We start from the raw sequence: 24,756 nt of genomic DNA, 5'->3' as shown, positions 1-24,756 counted from the left end.
ATTTTAATTTCCTCTCCTCTTAATAAAATTCCCAAGGTACGGCATACTTTAGGGAAACAAATTCTCCCAGAACAAAAAATGATGTAACTACTTCTGAAAACGTTAATTCATGTGGAAATTTTTTTTTTTTCAGAGTGATCTTCCTACTTCCTTGGAGGAAAAACTAAGAATACAACCAAGTGACTACTAAACAGTTGGACTTCCTCTCTGTGCAAAGGCATAGGTGTGGGTGGGAAGATGAAATGCATGCTGAAAAAAGAGCACAGTTTGTACTCCAGTATTAATTCTCTAAAGAAGAAAGGAACTCACCGACATGTAAGTTTAACTCACTTTTTAAACCTATTTCTGCTTCTCTATTTATCTTCGAATGTTCAAGATGAGTTAAATGGATTTATGGGAAAATAAGACTGACCAACATTTAAAATATTTTATAGGTTTTCTAATGTCGAACAAACTCTTAGTTAAACCCTAATTTTCTCTCTAAAGCATTTAAGCCGTATTGCTCTTTAGAACTGTATTTGATTTGCTGGCGTTTTATTCTAGCTTTTTTATGCCAACGTTCCTAAACTGAAAACCTGCAATTTCTTTTCATATGGATAATGTTATGCTTTTAAGGAATTTAAAGCTTTGTACACTATCAATTTCTTGTTTTTTTTTTTTTTTTTCTTTTTTTTTCCCCCCCCTCACTCTAGTGACTGAACTAACCAATGGCTGGTGAAAACTATACCAGGGTCACGGAGTTTATTTTCACAGGCTTAAAGTGCCATCCGCATGCGCAAGGCTTCCTCTTCTTGCTCCTCCTTCTTTTTTACCTTGTTACCATGACGGGAAACCTGGGCATGGTTACCCTCATCCGGATGGATTCCCGCCTGCACACACCGATGTACTTCTTTCTCAGTCACCTGTCCTTTGTGGATGTCTGCTTTTCATCCGTGGTTGGCCCCAAGATGCTCAGAGACTTCTTCGCTGAGAGGAAAGCCATTTCTTTCCTGGGCTGCGCCTTGCAGCAGTGGTTCTTTGGGTTCTTTGTGGCCATCGAGTGCCTTCTCCTGGCATCCATGGCTTATGACCGCTACGTGGCCATCTGTAACCCACTGCTGTATTCAGTTGTCATGTCCCACAGGCTCTGCATACAGCTGGTGGTCGGCCCCTACGCTGTTGGATTTCTGAACACCATGACCCACACAACAGCTGCTTTTCGACTTCCTTTTTGTGGTTCCAACATTATCAATCACTTCTTCTGTGACATGTCCCCGCTTCTCTCTCTGGTATGTGCTGACACGCGGATCAATAAATTGCTAGTTTTCATCGTGGCTGGATCTGTACTTGTCGTCAGCAGCCTGACTATATTAACCTCCTATTTTTACATCCTCATCTCTATCCTGAGCATCTGCTCTGCTCATGGGAGGCACAGGGCCTTTTCCACCTGCTCTTCCCATCTCACAGCTGTCTCCATCTTGTATGGGACTCTCTTCTTTATCTACGTGAGGCCAGGCGCAGTTTTTTCTCTGGATCTCAATAAAGTGGTGGCAGTGTTCTACACAGCAGTGATTCCCATGTTGAATCCTCTCATCTACAGCTTGAGAAATAAAGAAGTGAAAGCTGCTATGTGCAGGATCATCGCCAGGAGAAAGTTTTGCCTCAAAAGTTAAATTTCCATCTAAAACAGAAAATAGATTAAGAAGTAAAGCTTCCAGACATGGTTAGACTATCTGACCATCATCCAAAGATGCTAAAAAATGTGCAGAATTTGGGGGTGCTATCCTTCCATTCTTCTACATGATTTTTATTTTAGTACCTTTTTTTAAAAGCTCCATTTCACCATGTCCCTATTAGTGATAAAAATCCCCAATCACCCAGACTCAGAGCGATTCTTTCTCCTCAAATATCTTCATTGCTGAGAATATGATGGAATCTAATAACTGTTGAGGAAACCTAGTTACTAATGCTCTCACACTAGTTGGACCAACAGAAATGTCCAGAAGAGGTGAGATTCTTTGGAACAGCACACATTACCCCTATCCTTACATGTAGAGGTGAAAATATCAAACAGAACATTTACTTCCCTTACATATGCCTTTACAAAGTAAATAATGCTCCACACATTATATTTAGTATATATTATGTTTATTTTCTTAATTCTTACCTTCCAAAAATACAATATCATGATCACTGAAAATAAAAAGGAAATGCAGCTAAGCAAGTGAAGAAAAACGTCAACCAAAAAACAAAAGCAAAACAACAACAAGAACTCTTCAGTTTTCCAACTATTACGTTAGTATTAATATTCAGTTTTCCCTAGTTCTTTCAAATAAAGATAGAGATAGCTTACTACAGAAAGCAGAAATAAATCATAAAGAAGTGAATGAAAAAAATGAGAAAACTAAAAAATCAGGAACAATGTGCTGAGAAGCTATTGGTAACTAAAATGCAGAAAATTTATTTCTTATTGTCTTGTTAGTATTTTCCTGTTATTCTTTTCAAACTAAAAAAATACAATAGAATGGAGATAAAAATTATTTCAACACCTTTCTGCTCCCCTCAACCTCAGAAGAATCCAAAGAGGAATTATATGAATTGCAATCATTTTCATAAAATTTAAGTGCTTTTTGAAAAGTATCCATTTGGTATAAACTAAATTCTAACAACATCTATTTTTAGCCCTGATAGCTATTGGTGATTTAAAAATGTAAAATTTATCTCTAGGCTATACAGAGATCCACATATGAGTAGGGGAAACAAAACAAAACAAAAAACAGACATGCTTGAGAAGTGATATAGGAAAGAAGTAGGGTGTAGAATCTAACTCAAACCCCTGCCCAGATAAATATCTTGATGGGGTTGTTGGATAAGCAAATGATTTCTCAGGCAGTATGGATGAAAGGATAGGGTCACAATCCTTCTTCCTCACACCAGAAGTTGTTGTATCTGCTTTGAACATTGCAACTCTACTAAGAATAGCACATTACAGGGACTGGACTGGGCATGGAGTGACTTGGGTTCAAGGGAAGTGAGCAGACTATGGAATCAACTGGATACCAAGATGCGGAGCCAGTGTACAGGCTAGGAATAATGGCCTGCATTCAATGGAGCTGTTGTCTCTGCAGGAATGAGGCATGTGCTAAATAGTCAGAGAGACAGAAATAGTGCTAGCAGGACGCTACTAAAAGGGTCAGGATGTTAGCTCAGAAACTTCCTCCATTTAATTTCCATTATTTATTTATCGTAGAAACATTTAATTAGATGGAGGCTGGGATGAACCATTTCAGATGTGTATGTGTTTGCTGCTAATAGTGTAATGAGGTGACTTTTCTTTCTCTTGATGGAAAGAAAATTATCACTGTTCTGATCTGTGCCTTAGAGCAGAGGTTCTTGGGGTTCTTGCAGATGGTAAGTCGTTCCTCTAAACATCTATGGCATCTAAATATCTTCTGGAAACCAGAGCTCTATTTATTTGCTGAGTCACACAGATGGTGTGTTATGGTGGTGGAGAGGGGTTTCTGCTCTTGGTTTTGTGAACACCATTATAGCTCATGACAACTGCTGATTTCCAATTATTCTCCAGGTCATTTCTAAGATATTGCCCTACTATTTGCCATTGAATGCTCTAACACTCCATCCAACGTATTTTTACTCAAAAATATTTTTATTATGGAATGTTTATATTTATAGAATAATATAACACAATGAGATCCTCTGTTCCCAATATCCAGGTTGTTACTGTTTGTGTCTGGATTTATAGGTATGGTCTAGCTACCTGCATGGGAAAGAAAGTTAAAAGGGGGCTTCCCTGGTGGCTCAGATGGTAAAGAATCTGCCTGCAATGCAGGAGCCCCTGGTTCCAACCCTGAGTCCTGAAGATAGCCTGGGGAAAGGAATAGCAACCCATTCCAGTATTCTTGCCTGGAGAATCCCATGGACAGAGGAGCTTGCTGGGCTGCAGTCCATGTACTCTCTGTTTACCTCCTTATGGCCACTGTGAGAATTCACTCAGCTGCTGGAGGGCACAGACTTTAACCCTTGCTTTTACCTTGCGTGATCTCTACACTGGATGAGAACTGCTTCTTTCTCTGTGACTTAGTCTTCCAAGGATTCCTGACTTTCTCTAAAGGAGTGAAGCCTTTAACACTAAGGTCTCATCAACAAAAGGAATATTTAGAAAAAAGAAGATTTTTTTCCCCCTAAGACCTAAATTCATATCCAATACAGGATATGGGGGAAAAAAGAGCTTCCATGAGAATCAAGTGAACTGGGAATGTTCCTATGATTCTATACCATTTAGCAAGGATTCTGAATGAAAGGGAAAAGGAGAGGCTGCTTGATCAGAATTTATGTTCCTGTCATTTGGATACCATGATTGCTTCTCACTTTCCCAGGAAAAGAATAAAGTTCAAACCCCATGCATCAAATCCTGCTGCCAAGAGATTGCTGTTAATCCTGACTTTGAACCACAAGCAAGAGTGCTATATTGCTTCAATCTTGTCTGACTCTTTGTGACCCTATGTACTATAGCCCACCAGGCTCCTCTGTCTATGGGATTCTCCAGGCATAAATACTGGAGTGGGTTTCCAGGCTCCGCTCCAGGGGATCTTCCACACCCAGGGGAAGAACCCATATCTTTTATGTCTCCTGCATTAGCAGATGGGTTCTTTACCAATAGCACCATCTGGGAAGCCCTTTGAACCACACGCAATTCCTTAAAATACCTTTATTAGATCTCTGCAGCAAAGAAAATTTCTGGAGCATTCCTGTGTTTTTTCCTGTCCCAATCTCTAATGAGCTTTTTCACAGTTGAATTTCTAATACTAATTTTGATGTTATAACATACTGTCACAAAACTGATCTAATTAATCTATGATTTTGGACTAGAAGACATATATGGCAACATTAAAAAAGTCACCCAGAAACGAAAAATTGCATCCAAGGTAAGAGAAACCCAAGTAAGACAGTAGATGTTGTGAGAGGGCATCAGAGGGCAGACAGACTGAAACCATAATCACAGACAACTAGCCAATCTGATCACATGGACCACAACCTTGTCTAACTCAGTGAAACTAAGCCATGCCATGTGGGGCCACCCAAGATGGATGGGTCATGGTGGAGAGGTCTGACAGAATGGGGTCCACTGGAGAAGGGAATTGCAAACCACTTCAATTGCTGCCTTGAGAACCCCATGATCAGTATGAAAAGGCAAAAAGATAGGATACTGAAAGAGGAACTCCCCAGGTCGGTAGGTGCCCAATATGCTACTGGAGATCAGTGGAGAAATAACTTCAGAACGAATGAAGGGATGGAGCCAAAGCAAAAACAATGCCCAGTTGTGGATGTGACTGGTGATAGAAGCAAGGTCTGACGCTGTAAAGAGCCATATTGCATGGGAACCTGGAATGTCAGGTCCATGAATCAAGGCAAATTGGAAGTGGTCAAACAGGAGATGGCAAGACAGAACGTTGACATTCTAGGAATGAGCGAACTAAAATGGACTGGAATGGGTGAATTTCACTCAGATGACCATTATATCTACTAATGCGGGCAGGAATCCCTTAGAAGAAATGGAGTAGCCATCATAGTCAACAAAAGAGTCCGAAATGCAGTACTTGAATGCGATCTCAAAAATGACAGAATGATCTCTGTTTCCAAGGCAAACCATTCAATATCACGGTAATCCAAGTCTATGCCCTGACTAGTAACACTGAAGAAGCTGAAGTTGAATGGTTCTATGAAGACCTACCAGACCTTTTAGAACTAACACCCCAAAAGGATGTCCTTTTCATTATAGGGGACTGGAATGCAAAAGTAGGAAGTCAAGAAACACCTGGAGTAACAGGCAAATTTGGCCTTGGAGTACAGAATGAAGCAGGACAAAGGCTAATAGAGTTCTGCCAAGAAAACACACTGGTCATAGCAAACACCCTCTTCCAACAACACAAGAGAAGACTCTACACATGGACATCACCAGATGGTCAACACTGAAATCAGAGTGATTATATTCTTTGCAGCCAAAGATGGAGAAGCTCTATACAGTCAGCAAAAACAAGACCAGGAGCTCATTGTGGCTCAGATCATGAGCTCCTTCTTGCCAAATTCAGAATTAAATTGAAGAAAGTAGGGAAAACCACTAGATCATTCAGGTATGACCTAAATTAAATCCCTTATGACTCTACAGTGGAAATGAGAAATAGACTTAAGGGACTAGATCTGATAGACAGAGTGGCTGATGAACTATGGATAGAGGTTCATGACATTGTACAGGAGAAGGGAGCAAGACCATCTCCATGGAAAAGAAATGCAAAAAAGCAAAATGGCTGTCTGAAGAGGCCTTACAAACAGGTGTGAAAAGAAGAGAAGTGAAAAGCAAAGGAGAAAAGGAAAGATATACCCATTTGAATGCTGAGTTCCAAAGAATAGCAAGGAGAGATAAGAAAGCCTTCCTCAGTGATCAGTTGAAAGAAATACAGGAAAAGAACAGAATGGGAAAGACTAGAGACCTCTTCAAGAAGATTAGAGATACCAAGGGAACATTTAATGCAAAGATGGGCTCAACAAAGGACAGACATGCTATAGACCTAACAGAAGCAGAAGATATTAAGAAGAGGTGGCAAGAATACAAAAACCTACTACGCCTGAGTTATTTGGGTCCAGGTAGTTCTGGGTGAGCCTAAGGCTACAGGGACCTTCATGACTCATGTGTTCCCTAGGCCAAGTGAGATGACTCTGGGCCCCTCTGAAGCAATCTGGGAGGATAGCTACATAAGAAAAAAGCCAGGGAATTCATTCACGGTCATCCAGTGACTACTCTGAGTCTCAGCAGTAATTGATGCAAACCACAGTTCATCCTCCTCCTCTAGAAAGACTGACTCTTGCATCTCTGGGAAGCTAAAGTGATGCTAGAAACAGTGTAGGTCTTATAGGCTTAGAATTTGTTCATCTCATGTCTGAAGACTCCATCAGGACAAACTATACCTCATTTTATGTTTCAATCAAAGAAAGAAAGATTTATAAACAATTTAAGAAAGAATAATTTGTCAGGAAAGAGGACACAGTGTTTACTGTAAGTCCCTGAGCATCTGAGATATCTCTTGATGCAGAACCCAACCTTTAGAAAGGATTAGGGCTCTTGGGTCTTCTTCAGGTGTTTGAAAATTCCCTGAAACACAGGGATTATCCGAGTAGACATTCTACTTTGTCAAGGCTGTGGAGGCTTTAAGTGGAGCTCATTCAAACAGTGGACCTTCCACCTGGCTGGAAGTGGCTCCCATCTGAACTCAGGGTGATGGGTCAGTGACTGCACCCTCCCCAAATCTCACTTGAACCATTTCAAAGCCAAACATAATGGGGTTGAAGTCAGATATCCTGATGCCGATGGAGAGTAGATTTGTCTGTATCCTTCACAAAAGATCCCGTTGAGTGTGACAAGTTTTCAGCCATCCTGGAGATTCCATAAATTACTTTCTTGGACCATGGTTTTTATCACTCTTTAAAAATGATGGGGAGTTTTTTTAAAAAATTGAGAGGCTATTTCAACTTGCTTGGGTTATTATACAATTTAGTGTAAAAATCCAACAAAAAACTAATAAGAATATAAAATATTTGTGACTAAAGTTTAAAAAAATATATATTTTTTTTGTTGCCTAAGAAGAATAATAAAAGACACTTCTGGAGCTGGTACTTAAAATCACTCTAAAATATTTGGAAAATAGAACATGAAAGAGATAAAATCACATGTAGTTGTAGTAGTCACATAATCATATTTTCATATGTTTACTTCAGTTATTTCTTGTTTATATGTATTTGTATAGTATATGTAGAACTCAGAAATATATCGATGTATGCAATTCATTTTATGAGCTAATGGGATATTAAAAGACAAAAGTCCTTATATAATATGGTTGGTCTGTACAGAACATTTGTGTTAAAGCCTTTGTTTATATTCTTCCAGTATCTTTCTGTGTATGTACATGTACTATATGGAAAGATTTCTTATGGAATATTCTTTTGGAATATTCTTATGGAATATTCTTGAATCATAAATCCTAAATACTTTTAATTGGACTATTGTTATTAACTATTCTCAGTAGGAGTTTTAATTGCCAAAATAATTCATATGATTAACAAATACGCTTGTGATGACTTATAATAATATGATGCTAGGTAGGCAGTATCCCAGGTTCTGAGGATTTATCTGTGAGCCACACAAGCAAAGACCCTTCCTACATGGAGCTTACATTCCACTGAGAGGAGAAGGAAAGAAAGAAAGTGAAGTCGCTCAGTCGTATCTGACTCTGTGACCCCATGGACTGTAGCCCACCAGGCTCCTCTGTCCACAGGATTCTCCAGGCAAGAATACTGGGGTGGGTTGCCGTTTCCTTCTCCAGGGGATCTTCCCGACCCAGGGATCTAACCCAGGTCTCCTGCATTGCAGGCAGACGCTTTAACCTCTGAGCCATCAGGGGAGTAATGCATTGAGAGGAGAGAGGCTTGCAAATAAAGACAAATCAAACTGTGACCAGTACTACTGTGAAAGAAAAGCATAAAGAGGTGGAGTGTGTCTTGCAGTGGAGGCAGGGTCATGCAGCTGGTTTGTAGTGGGGCTGGGGGTTCCAACTCAGATCCTCAGACAGTAAAGCTTATACTTCTAGCTATTGTATTAATGCCATCATCATACTCAGATCACTGAGGAAAAGCAATAGATGAGAAGTCAAATGGACCCCATCTACTTCTGCGGCAGAAACTACTGAAGAAACATCCCATATTTCATTCTGCCCATCTTTAACGGATGACCTATGTTTGGTTGGTACATTGAAGCCTGTGTGCATGTGGGCCAAGTTGCTTTCATTGTGTCTGACTCTTCTCTGTCCGTGGGATTCTCCAGGCAAGATCGCTGGAGTGGGTTACTATTTCCTTCTCCAGGGGATCTTCTCGGCCCAAGGATTGAACCCGCCTATCTTATGTCTCCTGCACTGACAAGTGGGATCTTTACCACTAGCGCTATGTTGGAAGCCAGTATGAAAGGGTGCGTTTCTCATCGTCCTTTGTAATTGGGTGTTGACATGTTACTAAGTCCTGACGGGTAAGTGGAAGATTTGTGAGGTACCTATAGGAAGTCTTCTTATACTTTCAGAGAGTGCCTTTCTTCTCAGCTAGCTCCCTTGTGCGGCTTTAATGGTTGGAACTTGAGCAATCATTTTGGACCACGAGGAAGCATTCGTATCCCTGATGCTTTGTACAATCGTATTAGTCCTATATTGTGGTAAAAATAAATTCCTTTAAATACTTTTTGAAAGTCACTTATTTTGAGTTTTATATCACAGGACTAGGCAATCCTGATTCAAATTAACCCAGATGCCTATTTTGGAGGCAGAGGTGGCAACAGCTTATCTGTACCATACTTTGGTTGACTGTTGACTTGGTTTTTAGGTTTAGTACATTAAAATAGAGTAATATTCAGAGAAGATAGTAAAGAAATAGTTTCTATTTACTGTCTCTCTCTCCAATTGACACACTTCAAGAGAAACAAATGTTGATTTTGACCCAACCCAACTTAGTAATCTGGTGGCTGTGTCCAGAGTGTTGGGGTTGCCTCACTGGTTTCCTCTGCTGGAGCAAGTGCTTACATCAGTGATTAATTTGGGAGAGGCAGGGTGTCATGATTGACAGCCCTATCAGGTCTAGGATGGACAAGTTATTTATAATAAAAGAATAATTCTGTTGCCAAAGAAGGAAAAAGGGAGATCTGGTCAGACAGATAAACACATCTGAAATGAAACTTTGAGGCAAGAGAGAGGAAGGTTTAAAGAAGATATTTTGGTGAGAGAAAGACACCATTTTCACAATTTCCTATGCCAGAGCAATGTGAGAAACACTCTGAAAAAAAAAACAACCAAAACTCATTTTTAATGTGCTTAGATTTTTGTGTGTGCGAGAGGCAGAGAGACAGAGACAGAGGCAGAAAGAGAGAAGTTCAATGGGAATGTCCCAGTGAATTTCAGGATATCCAAGTGAGACTACATGATGAAAAATTTAAAATAAGAAGCAGTATTTAGTATCACAGATAATTTAAACAAAAGATTTATTTTGCTCATCTGTGAAATGGGGACAACATTATGTGAGGCACTGGATGAATATAAAGATAAGTAAGAGATCATGAAAAAATGCTCAGAAGATTGTAAGCAATATTTTACTATTTTTATTATCAATATTATTTTTTTACATAAAAACATTTATAGCAGTATTGACTGCAGGTTTTATTGATTTTTAAATTTAATTTGCAAAGTAAATGCAATAGCTTTCTTTTTTTAGACTTCAGTAAGATAATTTAAAAATTTTTTATTTTTGCAAGTTAATTTATTTTAATTGAAGGCTAATTACTTTATAGTATTGTAGTGGTTTTTGCCATACATTCACATGAATCAGCCATGGGTGTACAATATTCTCCAAGTTAATAAAAATTCCATATTATCATCTTTATAGGCATAAGACAAAATCAGTTCTTAATTAAACTTTATAAAGTTTTAGTAGCCCAGGAAAAGAGGAATTCTTATTGATCGAATGTCCTGGGGAAACACTACTTCTTTAGTCTAGGGAAATATATGACTCTGAAGCAGTTTATTCACTAGAAATTTGTGAGCTCTATCTTAGGGTTCCCCAGTGGCTCAGCAGTAAAGAACCCACCTGGCAATGCAGGAGACATGGATTCGATCCAGGAATCGGGAGGATCCCTGGAAGAAGGAAATGGCAACCCACTCCAGAATCCTTGCCTGGGAAATCCCACGGACAGAGGAGCCCGGCAGGCTACAGTCCATGGAGTCGCAAAGAGTCTGACACGACTTAGTGACTAAACAACAGCAAATCTATCCTAGGGTATTTAGAAAGAAATGTGACAAAACATTAGCTTCCAAGACTCATACTAGTCCTGCTCCAGCATCATGTTAATAAAGATTCCCTCAAAATGACCTTATTTTCTAAACTATTATAAACCCGATTTTAAATATTTAGTATTACAAAGAAAGATTCCCCTCCACCTTTTTATTCATCTCCAATTTAACAGGATCTCAGTGAATACAGTGAACTGTAAGTGATAATCACTCAGTCGTGTCTGACTCTGTGACCCCATGGACTGTAGCCCACCAGGCTCCTCTGTCCATGGAATTCTCCAGGCAAAAATACTGGAGTGGGCTGCCATTCCCTTCTCCAGGGGATCCTTCCAACCCAGGGATGGGACCTGTGTCTCCTGCATTGCCCGCAGACTTTTTGTCATTGAGCCACCAGGGAAGCTTCAGTGCATATAGAAAGTGTTAGTCACTCAACTGTGTCTGACTCTTTGTGACCCATGGACTGTAGTCCCCCAGGCTCCTCTGTCCATGGAATTCTCCAGGCAAGAGTACTGAGGTGGATAGTCATTCCCTTCTCCAGAGGAACTTTCTGACCCAGACACTGAATCCGCATCTCAGGCATTGCAGGCAGATTCTTTACAGTCTGAGCCACCTGGGAAGCCCACTTTCTGCTGTATTGCCCCCATACTGAATTCAGAGTGTGTTCAAATAAACTGTAGGCAAGGTTCTTAGTGAAGTAACATTGTTGTAGTTCCTTTGCAAGGTGGTGTTAAACGTTGCCACGAGGTGGCACCATCAGCTTATCAATCACAATAAAAGCGTGTTCACATTTCCTTCATTATTTTTTAAGGTTTTTTTTTTTTTTTTTTTTTTTTGGATGTGGATCATTTTGAAAGTCTTTATTGACTTTGTTACAATACTGCTTCTATTTTATGTTATTTTGGTTTTTTGGTCACAAAGCACAAGGGATCTTAGCTCCCTGACCAGGGATTGAACCTGCACCTCCTGCATGGGACTGGATACCACTGGATACCAGAGGAGTCCCATCTACTAATTTAATTTACAAAGGATTGCATAGAGTTTCCTTGTGTAGCTTGGAACTAGAGAAAATGGAGAGCCTATATCCAGTTAGAAACAAATATAAAATTATCAGAAAATAGATCTCACTGGACTGACTGAGGTTATGGAGCAGAATTTTAATTGCACTTTCCCTTAACTGTTCTTTCCCAAGATACAGTCCACTTTGGGACAGGACATCTTCAGTAAGAACAAAGAGAAAATGACGCAACGAATTCAGGGGACTTACAGCTAGTTGGCTGACTCTGTATGTGTTACAGTGGAGTCTTCCACACCTTCTTTCTGGAGGAAAGCAAAAAGCAAAATCAAATGACTGTTGAAAATTTGGACCCATTCTATGTGTGAAGCTAAGGGAAGAGATGAAAGCTAACATGCTTGATTTGTTTTTACTTTAGTTCTTCTTGCCATCTTTAAAGAAGAGGGACCCCACTGAAACATATGTTAAGAACTTCTAAATCATTATCTGTTCCTTTTCCTACCTGATTTGTAGCAAGTTCAGGAGAACATAAATGAAGTAAATCGAAAGCAAATTTTATATTTGACTCATGGCCACGATGGCATGACCCTTGTCTTTGACGGATGGTTGAGGAAGGTCTAAGAAGAGATAACCTAGGTAGAGAAAAGTTCAGGTTCTGCAGTTGGATCAAAATATTATAACACGAGTATAAAACAGATCAGAGATGCCTTAGCAGCAGGAACAGGGGAAAAGAAAAGCCCTGAATTCAATTCACATTCCAGTCTGAGCCATCTGGGTGACTTCCTTTCTCCTTGCTGAAAGAAGGTTATTGTGGGCTGTGGTGGTGTTATCCTAAGCGCTCTGAACCCCAGAGTGACTTGAGTTCCTCATCCTGTGTGGTCTCACCTGTTGGAACACTGTAGTCTATTCTAGGCATCAAGCCACATCGAAAAACTGAGAAATTAAAATGTCATGCAGAAGGCTTGGGCAGGGGCTTCCTTGGTTGTTTAATGGTAAAGACTCCGCCTGCCAGTGCAGGAGACACGGTCTGACCTCTGACCTGGGGAGATCTAACATGCTGTGGATCAGCTTCGTGGGTGCTGCACAGCTATTGAGCCCGTGGTGGAGTCTGCACACTGCAACTGTCGCGCCTATGGGCTGCAGTCACTGAGGCCCGAGCACCCTAGAGCCTGTGCTTAGCAACAGGAGAAGGACCAGTGAGAAGCCTGAGCACCGTGGCTAGAGAGGAGCCTCCGCCCGCCGCACCCAGGGAAAAAGCCGCTCAGCTGTGAAGTCCCAGCACCGCCTGAATAAGCGCTTGAGCAACTCAGGTTCAAGGAGACCAGCTGACTTAACCAAGGCCATTCTCACAGTGCATGAAAAAAGAATACATAGAGGGTATCGAGTTGGGCTAATTCAGACTCTTCTCATGGTTTCTTCCATGTACCGTTTCCATAAAGTGATGCTTAAACTCAGCATTCTAGTATCCTATGGGCTTCCCACTAATGACCATTGGCTGTAACCTCAAAAAAAGTAAAGAAGGCTTAGCAACAAAGACTGACGACAGGAGTTGATGAGCTTTCGGCAAAGGGCAAACGGAAGACTGAGATGAGGTGCCTGAGTGATCCTGGAGAATGTGTAAACAAGTGGTGGGTGTGACAGGTGGACAGCTTGACGGCCCATCCTACCTTTCTCTTTAATTTCCCTAAAGTGAAGAATATCATGCAAGCTATATTATTGGGCCTCAGAGGTATAGCCTTGCTAAAGTTGAATAATAAATTTCAAAATAAAAAGTGAAGGAAAAGTGCTTAGCATAAGTGTGATGTTGAACTCCAATATTCCTGGGCAAATAAAAATTTAAAGTATGTGCAGTTTTCTGAGCACTTACACATCAACCCTCTCATTCTAAGTGAGTAAGAGCTCTGAGAGGTCAAGTTACAGGGGTTTCAGCCACATTGAATGAATGAAGCAACTCAGGTTCAAAGAGATCAGCTGACCTAACCAAGGCCGTACTTACAGTGCGTGAAAAAAAGAATACATAGAGGGTATAGAGTTGGGCTAATTCAGGCTCTTCTCATGGTTTCTCCCATGTACTGTTTTCATAAAGTGATGCTTAAACTCAGCTTTCTAGTATCCTATGGGCTTCCCACTAATGACCATCGGCTGTAACCTCAAAAAAATAGGAAGCCAAAATGCGTTTTGTGTACTCCTATTGCAATGTACATGTTTAACCTCTTTAAGATGAAAGGATTTTTGAAGACACAGGAGACATTGTTACAGTGTGAAAAAAGAAAGATTACAGTCTGCTTTGACAGGTAATACTCGGCGCCCACTTCTGCCGGTCACTAGTATAGGGAAAAGGATTAAACTTTTATTTTGCTCCTCTGTAAAAGGAAATATGATGTTTAGCCTGCAGGTTTGTTAAAGACAACATGTAAGGCACAAATGCCAATAATCAGTCTGCACTTACTGGAAACTGAATAAGACTCGGTGAGATGTTTGCATGCATTAACTCATCTAATCCTCACAGCAATTTACAAGGTGGTATTACTATTATTACTCCTATTTCACAGGTGAAGAAAAGTAACTTTCCTAGGGTCAGAGCACCTGCAGAACATGCACTTAGGCTTAAGCTGTAATCCCGAAGTGCGCAGCACATGGCCTAACACGGAGCAGCTGCTCATTCTTCTCGGCTTGTTTCATTGCACTGTCCTACATCACTTCACCAGGCGCATACCCACCTGGTGAGCTCAGGTAAACATCACTGAAGTTGGAATTACCGGATACTTACTCTGGCATTTTCTCTGCTATTGGTTATGGGAATTTGAGTTTCTAAGCTGTGGTTTTCTCACCCATATATTGATGGATTCCTATGGAACCTTGTAATATTATAGCTTCAAATCTGATCCTTTGCCCTGGCCTCATTTCACTTCTGTTTCCTTAGCCACAGCATGCAACTAAAAGTCATATGCTCTCCTCAGTTCCATTCAGTTCAGTCGCTCAGTCGTGTCCGACTCTTTGCAACCCCATGAATCGCAGCACGCCAGGCCTCCCTGTCCACCACCAACTCCCGGAGTTCACTCAGACTCATGCCCATCGAGTCCATGATGCCATCCAGCCATCTCATGCTCTGTCGTCCCCTTCTCCTCCTGCCCCCAATCCCTCCCAGCATCAGAGTCTTTTCCAATGAGTCAACTCTTCGCATGAGGTGGCCAAAGTACTGGAGTTTCAGCTTTAGCATCATTCCTTCCAAAGAACACCCAGGACTGATCTCCTTCAGAATGGACTGGTTGGATCTCCTTGCAGTCCAAGGGACTCTCAAGAGTCTTCTCCAACACCACAGTTCAAACGAATCAATTCTTCAGCACTCAGCCTTCTTCACAGTCCAACTCTCACATCCATACATGACCACTGGGAAAGCCATAGCCTTGACTAGACGGACCTTAGTCAGCAAAGTAACGTCTCTGCTTTTGAATATACTATCTAGGTTGGTCATAACTTTTCTTCCAAGGAGTAAGCATCTTTTAATTTCATGGCTGCAGTCACCATCTGCAGTGATTTTGGAGCCCCAAAAAATAAAGTCTGACACTGCTTCCACCATTTCCCCATCTATTTCCCATGAAGTGATGGGACCAGATGCCATGATCTTTTTTTTTTCTGAATGTTGAGCTTTAAGCCAACTTTTTCGCTCTCCTCTTTCATTTTCATCAAGAGGCTCTTTAGTTCCTCTTCACTTTCTGCCTAAGGGTGGGGTCATCTGCATATCTGAGGTTTTGATATTTCTCCTGGCAATCTTGATTCCAGCTTGTGCTTCTTTCAGCCCAGCATTTCTCATGATGCACTCTGCATATACGTTAAATAAGCAGGGTGACAATATACAGCCTTGACGTACTCCTTTTCCTATTTGGAACCAGTCTGTTGTTCCATGTCCACTTCTAACTGTTGCTTCCTGACCTGCATATAGGTCTCTCAAGAGGCAGGTTAGGTGGTCTGGTAATCCCATCTCTTTCAGAATTTTCCACAGTTTATTGTGATCCACACAGTCAAAGGCTTTGGCATGCTCTCCTAGGGACTAGTTTATTTTTTCTGGGTTCCCTTTTTGAAGACATGCTTACCAAATTTCTCTTCTCTTCTCCAGCGGAATCCAGAGTCTGTCCCTGGCTAACGAAAGCGACACGAGGGTCACAGAGTTCATCTTCAGAGGTTTGAATTTCAGCCCTCAATTGCAGGTCTGCCTTTTCCTGCTCCTTCTGAGTTTCTACCTCATCAACCTAACAGGAAACTTGGGTACGCTTGTTCTGATACAGATGGATTCCCGCCTTCATGCCCCATGTACTTTTTCCACAGTCATTTGTCTTCCATGGACATGAGCTTCTCTTCTGTCGTGAGCCCCAAGATGCTCTCCGACTTCTTTGTGAGGCGGAAAGCCATCTCTTTCCGGGGCTGTGCTTGGCAATAGGGGCGCTTTGAGTTCTTTGTCATAGCAGAGTGTTTTCTCTGGTGTCTGTGGCCTATGGCTGCTGTGGCTACACCCGAAACCCACTGTTGTATTCCGTCGCCATATCCCAGAGACTCTGAGTCCAGCTGGTGGTGGGTCCCTATGTCACCGGGTTCCTGAACCCCACAATGCACATGTGATGCTTTTTGCCTTCCATTCTGCAGCCCCGATGTCATTCACCACTTCTTCTGTGACTTGCCCCCTCTGCTTTCCCTTGTGTGTGCTGACACCAGTCTCAATAAGTGGGTGGTTTTTGTCGTGGCTGGAGCTGAGGGCGTCTACAGTGACCTGACTGTCCTGGGCTCCTCCACTGACATCCTCATCCCCATCCTGAAGATCCGCTCTGCTGATGGGAGAGGCGAAGCCTCCTCTACCTGCTCTGCATGCGGGACAGCCGTGTCTATCCTGTATGGCCCTCTTCTCTTTATTTATGTCCGGCCTAGTGCCTGGGTCTCCCTGGGTCTCGACAGAGTGGTGTCCGTGGTTTACACTGCAGGCATCCCCATGTTGAACCCACTTACCTATTGCTTGAGGAATAAGGTCAAAGATGCCATCCATAGGGCCGTGTTGAAAAGGACGTTTTGTAGGGCATAAATTCTTATCTAGAGAGGAAATTGGAGGAGAAAGCTAAAATGACAGACTGTGCAGGGGCAGTCCTAAGATGGCGGAGGAATAGGACAGGGAGACCACTTTCTCCCTCAAAAATTCATCAAAAGAACATTTCAATGCTGAGTAAATTCCACAAAACAACTTCTGAATGCTGGCAGAGGACATCAGGCACCCAGCAAAGCAGATCATTGGCTTCAAAAACAGGTAGGAAAAAATATAATAAGATGAAAAAAGAGACAAAGGAGGTAGGGAGGGAGCGCCGTCCCGGGAAGGGAATCCCGTCCCGGGAAGAGACTCTTAAAAAGAGAAGTTTCCAAACACCAGGAAACAGTCTTGCAGTCGAGTCTGTGGCAAGCTTTGGAAGCACAGAGGGCAATGTAACAGGAAGGAAAAATAAATAAATAATTAAAACCAACCGATTATGAGCCCAACAGTAACTCCCCCAGCGGAAAAGCAGCGCAGATGCCTGCATCCGCCAGTAGCAAGTGGGGGCTGGGCAGGGAGGAGCGGGAGGCACAGCCGGCAGTGCTTTTTAAGAATTGGGCTGCGGAAGGTGCGGGCTGCAGTGCTTTTTTGAGAATCTGCCGGAACGCCCTGTGCGTGGACAGAGCAAACTCACTTGGGCTAGCAAACCCGACTGTGGGATAGCTACCAGGCGAAACGCTCGAACATAAGACACCACCAGGACCTCGCACAGAACAAAGGATGGATCAGAAATAGCCGGCTGAAGACCATCCCCCTCTGGTGACAGGCAGCCAGAGCCCTAAGGGCTGGAAGGGGGCAATCGTAGCCCAAGAGAGACATTACTTACCAAAATGCAAGCAGGCTTCTTTGTTAACTAAGACTTCTGGGGGTTCTGGACAGTCATCACCCACCTGAGAAGGAATGCCAGCGGTACATCCAGAAAACTGAGCAACAGGGAAAGGCCATAGTCACAGCGATTGCGCTCACCGAACTCCTGAGATACCCGGACCTGGGAAGGGCACAAAATGCAGGCCCAACCAAATCTGTGCCTCTGCGGGCTTCCTGAGCGCTGAGCCTGAGCGGCTTAGACTGGGGAGGTGCATGAAGCCTAGGGCTGGCCTCAGATGGTTCCCCCGCGGAGCTACATAGAGCCTGAGCAGTGTGCACCGCGAGCAGGGGCAAGCCCAGAGTGAATGAGACACTGCAAGCACACGCCAGTAATATTTGTTTGCAGCATCCCTCCCTCCCCACAGCGTGACTGAATAGTGAACCTAGTTGTCCACCACCGCCCTCCCTGTGTCAAGATGGAAATCAGACACTGAAGAGACCAGGAAACAGAGGAAGTTAAACAGAGGGAACCGCCTTGGAAGTGACCCCACACAGCCCACAACACCAGAGAAAGGGCCAGTATACCTTTACTACTTTTACAATCTTTTTTTTTTTTTGAGTTGATGGGGTTGCGTGATTGTTTTTTCTTTTTTTTTTTTTAACTTTCTTAAAATTTTAAGTACTCTATTTCTCTAATTATTATTTTAAATAATTCTTGTGGCTTTGTTTTTTGTTTGTTTTTTTTCTTTCTTTTTTTCCTCTTCTTCTTCTTTTCTTTAATATTGTATTTTTGAAAATCCAATCTCTACTCCAGACTTTTAATCTTTGCTTTTGGTATTTGTTGTCAATTTTGTACATGTAAAAACCCAATCTTCAGTACCCAATTTTACCTGAGAGTGAGATTACTGGCTTGACCACTCTCCCCTCCTTTGGACTCTCCTTTTTCTCCACCAGATGTTCTCTGTCTCCTCCCTCCCCCTTCTCTTCTCTACCCAACCATGTGAATCTCTGTGTGTTCCAGACGATGGAGAACACTCAGGGAACTGGTTACTGGCCAGATCTCTCTCTCTCCCTTTCATTTCCCTCTTTTATCCTCCTGGCCACCTCTGTCTACTTCCTCCCTCTCCTCTTCCCTGTATAACTCCGTGAACACCTCTGAGTGGTCCGGATTGTGGAGCGTACATAAGGACGTGATTACTGGCTAGCTTGCTCTCTCCTCTTTTGATCCCACCTTATCTCATTCCAGTCACCTCTAACTACCCTCTCCCTCTTCTCTTCTCCATGTAACTCAGTGAACTTCTATGGGTGACCCTCAATGTGGAGAAACCTTTCATCTTTAACCTAGATGCTTTATCATCAGTGCTCTATAGATGGAGAAGTCCTGAGGCTAGGGTAAAAATAAAACTGAAAACCAGAAACAGGAGGCTTGAGTCCAAATCCTAAGAACATCAGAGAAATCCTGAATCCAGAGAACATTAATCAACAGGAGCTCATCAAACGCCTCCATACCTACACTGAAACCAAGCACCACCCAAGGGCCAACAAGTTTCAGAGCAAGACATACCATGCAAATCCTCCAGCAACACAGGAACACACCCCTGAGCTTCAATATACAGGCAGCTCAAAACTACTCCAAAACCATTGACGTCTCACAACTGATTACTGGACAATTCATAGCACTCCAGAGAGAAGAAATCCAGCTCCACCCACCAGAACTCCAACACAAGCCTCCCTAACCAAGAAACCTTGACAAGCCACTGATACAACCCCACCCACAGTGAGGAAACTCCATAATAAAGAGAACTCCACAGAATATAGAAAGGCCACCTCAAATGCAGCAGTATAACCAAGATGAAGAGACAGAGGAATACCCAGCAGGTAAAGGAACAGGAGAAATGCCTACCAAACCAAACCAAAGAGGAGGAGATAGGGAATCTACCTGAGAAAGAATTCTGAATATTGATTGTGAAAATGATCCAAAATCTTGAAATCAAAATGGAATCACAGAAAAATAGCCTGGAGACAAGGATTGAGAGGATGAAAGAAGGGTTTGACAAGAACCTAGAAGAAATAAAAAAGAGTCAATATATAATAAATAATGCAATAAATGAGATCAAAGACACCCTGGAGGCAACAAATAATAGAGTAACAGAAGCATAAGATAGGATTAGTGAAATAGAAGATAGAATGGTAGAAATAAATGAATCAGAGAGGAAACAAGAAAAACGAATTAAAAGAAATGAGGACAACCTCAGAGACCTCCAGGACAATCTGAAACACTCCAACGTTCGAATTATAGGAATCCCAGACAAAGAAGACAAAAAGAAAGACCATGAGAAAATTCTTGAGGAGATAATAGTTGAAAACTTCCCTAAAATGGGGAAGGAAAGGATCACCCAAGTCCAAGAAACACAGAGAGTTCCAAACAGGATAAACCCAAGGCGGAACACCCCAAGACATATATTAATCAAATTAACAAAGACCAAACACAAAGAACAAATATTAAAAGCAGCAAGGGAAAAACAACAAATAACACACAAGGGGATTCCCATAAGGATAACAGCTGAACTTTCAATAGAAACTCTCCAGGCCAGGAGGGAATGGCAAGACATACTTAAAGTGATGAAAGACAATAACCTACAGCCCAGATTACTGTACCCAGCAAGGATCTCATTCAAATATGAAGGAGAAATCAAAAGCTTTACAGACAAGCAAAAGCTGAGAGAATTCAGCACCACCAAACCAGCTCTCCAACAAATACTAAAGGATATTCTCTAGACAGGAAACACAAAAAGGGCATATAAACCCGAACCCAAAACAATAAAGTAAATGGCAACGAGATCACACTTATCAATAATTACCTTAAACATAAATGGGTTTAATGCCTCAACCAAAAGGCAAAGACTGGCTGAATGGATACAAAACCAAGATCCCTATATATGCTGCCTACAAGAGACCCACCGCAAAACAAGGGACACAAACAGACTGAAAGTGAAGGGCTGGAAAAGATATTCCACACAAATAGAGACCAAAAGAAAGCAGGAGTAGCAATACTCATCTCCAATAAAATAGACTTTAAAACAAAGGCTGTGAAGAGAGACAAAGAAGGCCACTACATAATGATAAAAGGATCAATCCAAGAAGAAGATATAACAATTATAAATATATATGCACCCAACATAGGACACCACAATATGTAAGACAAATGCTAACAAGCATGAAAGGGGAAATTAACAATAACACAATAATAGTGGAAGACTTTAATACTCCACTCACACCTATGGACAGGTCAACTAAACAGAAAATTAACAAAGAAACACAAACTTTAAATGATACATTAGACCAGTTAGATCTAATTGACATCTATAGGACATTTCACCCCAAAACAATGAATTTCAACTTTTTCTCAAGTGCTCACGGAACCTTTTCCAGGATAGATCACATCCTGGGCCATAAATCTAACCTTGATAAATTCAAGAAAATAAAAATCATTCCAAGCATCTTTTCTGACCATAATGCATTAAGATTAGATCTCAATTACAGGAGAAAAACTACTAAAAATCCCAACATAAGGAGGCTGAACAACACGCTTCTGAATAACCAACAAATCACAGAAGAAATCAAATTATGCATAGAAATGAATGAAAATGAAAACACAACAACCCCAAACCTGTGGGACACTATAAATGCAGTGCTTAGAGGAAAGTTCATAGCAATACAGGCATACCTCAAAAAACAAGAAACAAGTCAAATAAATAACCTAACTCTACACCTAAAGCAACTAGAAAAGGAAGAAATGGAGAACCCCAGATTTAGTAGAAGGAAAGAAATCTTAAAAATTAGGGCAGAAATAAATGCAAAGGAAACAAAAGAGACCACAGCAAAAATCAACAAATCCAAAAGCTGGTTCTTTGAAAGGATAAATAAAATTGACAAACCATTAGCTAGACTCATCAAGAAACAGAGAAAAATCAAATCAATAAAATTAGAAATGAAAATGGAGAGATTACAACAGACAACAGAAATACAAAGGATCATAACAGACTACTATCAGCAATTATACGCCAATAAAATGGACAATGCGGAAGAAATGGACAAATTCTTAGAAAGGTACAACTTTCCATAACCGAACCAGGAAGAAATAGAAAATCTTAACAGACCCATCACAAGCATGGAAATTGAAACTGTAATCAGAAATTTTCCAGCAAACAAAAGCCCAGGTCCAGAAGGCTTCACAGCTGAATTCTACCAAAAATTTCGAGAAGAGCTAACACCTATCCTACTGAAACTCTTCCAGAAAATTGCAGAGGAAGGTCAACTTCCAAACTCATTCTATGAGGCCACCATCACCCTAATACCAAAACCTGACAAAGACGCCACAAAGAAAGAAAACTATAGGCCAATATCACTGATGAACATAGATGCAACAATCCTCAAAAAAAATTCTAGCAATTAAAATCCAACGACACATTAAAAAGATCTTACACCATGACCAAGTGGGCTTTATCCCAGGGATGCAAGGATTCTTCAATATCCGCAAATCAATCAATGTAATTCACCACATTAACACATTGAAAAATATAAGCCGCATGATTATCTCAGATGCAGAGAAGGCCTTTGACAAAATTCAACATCCATTTATGATAAAAACTCTCCAGAAAGCAGGAATAGAAGGAACATACCTCAACATAATAAAAGCTATCTATGACAAACCCACAGCAAACATGATCCTCAATGGTGAAAAATTGAAAGCATTTCCCTAAAGTCAGGAACAAGACAAGGGTGCCCACTTTCACCGCTACTATTCAACATAGTTCTGGAAGTTTTGGCCACAGCAATCAGAGCAGAAAAAGAAATAAAAGGAATCCAAATTGGAAAAGAAGAAGTAAAACTCTCACTGTTTGCAGATGACATGATCCTCTACATAGAAAATGCTAAAGACTCCACCAGAAAATTACTAGAGCTCATCAATGAATATAGTAAAGTTGCAGGATATAAAATCAACACACAGAAATCCCTTGCATTCCTATACACTAATAATGAGAAAGTAGAAAAAGAAATTAAGGAAACAATTCCATTCACCATTGCAATGAAAAGAATAAAATACTTAGGAATATACCTACCTAAAGAAACAAAAGACCTATATATCAAAAACTATAAAACACTGATGAAAGAAATCAAAGAGGACACTAATAGATGGAGAAATATACCATGGTCATGGATTGGAAGAATCAATATAGTGAAAATGAACATACTACCCAAAGCAATCTACAGATTCAATGCAATCCCTATCAAGCTACCAGCCATCTTTTTCACAGAACTAGAACAAATAATTTCAAGATTTGTATGGAAATACAAAACAACCTCGAATAGCCAAAGCAATCTTGAGAAAGAAGAATGGAACTGGAGGAATCAACTTGCCTGACTTCAGGCTCTACTACAAAGCCACAGTCATCAAGACAGTATGGTACTGGCGCAAAGACAGACATATAGATCAATGGAACAAAATAGAAAGCCCAGAGATAAATCCACACACCTATGGACACCTTATCTTCGACAAAGGAGGCAAGAATATACAATGGAGTAAAAACAATCTCTATAACAAGTGGTGCTGGGAAAACTGGTCAACCACTTGTAAAAGAGTGAAACTAGATCACTTTCTAACACCACACACAAAAATAAACTCAAAATGGATTAAAGATCTGAATGCAAGACCAGAAACTATAAAACTCCTAGAGAGAACATAGGCAAAACACTCTCAGACATAAATCACAGCAGGATCCTCTATGATCCACCTCCCAGAATACTGGAAATAAAAGCAAAAATAAACAAATGGGATCTAATTAAAATTAAAAGCTTCTGCACAACAAAGGAAACTATAAGCAAGGTGAAAAGACAGCCTTCTGAATGGGAGAAAACAATAGCAAATGAAGGAACTGACAAACAAATAATCTCAAAAATATACAAGCAACTTATGCAGCTCAACTCCAGAAAAATAAACGACCCAATCAAAAAATGGGCCAAAGAACTGAATAGGTATTTCTCCAAAGAAGACATATGGATGGCTAACAAACACAAGAAAAGATGCTCAACATCACTCATTATCAGAGAAATGCAAATCAAGACCACAATGAGGTACCATTTCACACCAGTCAGAATGGCTACGATCCAAAAGTCTACAAGCAATGCTGGAGAGGGTGTGGACAAAGGGAACCCTCTAACACTGTTGGTGGGAATGCAAACTATTACAGCCACTATGGAAAACAGTGTGGAGATTCCTTAAAAAAATTGCAAATAGAGCTGTCTTATGACCCAGCAATCCCACTTCTGGGCATACACACCAAGGAAACCAGAATTGAAAGAGACACATGTACCCCAATGTTCATTGCAGCACTGTTTATAATAGCCAGGACATGGAGACAACCTAGATGTCCATCAGCAGATGAATGGATAAGAAAGCTGTGGTACATATACACAATGGAGTATTACTCAGCCATTAAAAAGAATACATTTGAGTTAGTTCTAATGAGATGGATGGATGAAACTGGAGCCGATTATACAGAGTGAAATAAGCCAGAAAGAAAAACACCAATACAGTATACTGACACATATATACGGAATTTAGAAAGATGGTAATGATGACCCTGTATGGGAGACAGTGAAAGAGACACAGATATATAGAACGGACTTTCAGACTCTGTGGGAGAGGGAGAGGGTGGGATGATTTGGGAGAATGGCATTGAAACGTGTATAGTATCATGTAAGAAACGAAGTGCCAGTCTATGTTGGATACAGGATACAGGATGCTTAGGGCTGGGGCATGGGGATGATCCAGAGTGATAATATGGGGTGGGAGGTGGGAGGGGGATTCAGGATTGGGAGCTTGTATACACCCATGGTGGATTCATGTCAATGTATGGCAAAACCAATACAGTATTGTAAAGTAAAATAAAGTAAAAATAAAAAAATAAAAATAATAAAATAAAATAAAA

General features: G+C 41.0%; 1 protein-coding gene and 1 pseudogene across 4 annotated transcripts; both read left to right on the top strand.

Moving 5' to 3' along the window:
- On the top strand, nt 1-24,756 carry LOC114118302 (olfactory receptor 5G9). 4 transcript variants are annotated; one of them, XM_060399590.1, is made up of 4 exons: nt 1-36; nt 134-315; nt 14,439-14,619; nt 16,004-24,756. In XM_060399590.1, the coding sequence occupies exon 4, from the start codon at nt 20,970-20,972 to the stop codon at nt 21,888-21,890; it is 921 nt and encodes a 306-aa protein (XP_060255573.1). In that variant the 5' UTR covers nt 1-36; nt 134-315; nt 14,439-14,619; nt 16,004-20,969; the 3' UTR covers nt 21,891-24,756. The 4 variants fall into 4 exon arrangements, with proteins under 4 accessions (XP_060255573.1, XP_060255572.1, XP_060255571.1 ...); XM_060399589.1 differs by adding an exon at nt 8,911-9,070 and having other exon boundaries at nt 12,064-22,625; XM_060399588.1 differs by lacking the exon at nt 14,439-14,619 and having other exon boundaries at nt 16,004-22,625.
- LOC132657842 (olfactory receptor-like protein HbA1) lies at nt 16,196-19,990 on the top strand (annotated as a pseudogene).

Source organism: Ovis aries, chromosome 15, assembly GCF_016772045.2.
Source record: "Ovis aries strain OAR_USU_Benz2616 breed Rambouillet chromosome 15, ARS-UI_Ramb_v3.0, whole genome shotgun sequence".
NCBI lineage: Eukaryota > Metazoa > Chordata > Mammalia > Artiodactyla > Bovidae > Ovis > Ovis aries.
This window is presented reverse-complemented; position numbering and strand designations above follow the sequence as displayed.

What these genes read in the sequence shown, in the direction of transcription:
- LOC114118302 (XM_027979050.3), top strand. Translation starts at nt 708, where the DNA reads ATGGCTGGTGAAAACTATACCAGGGTCACGGAGTTTATTTTCACAGGC.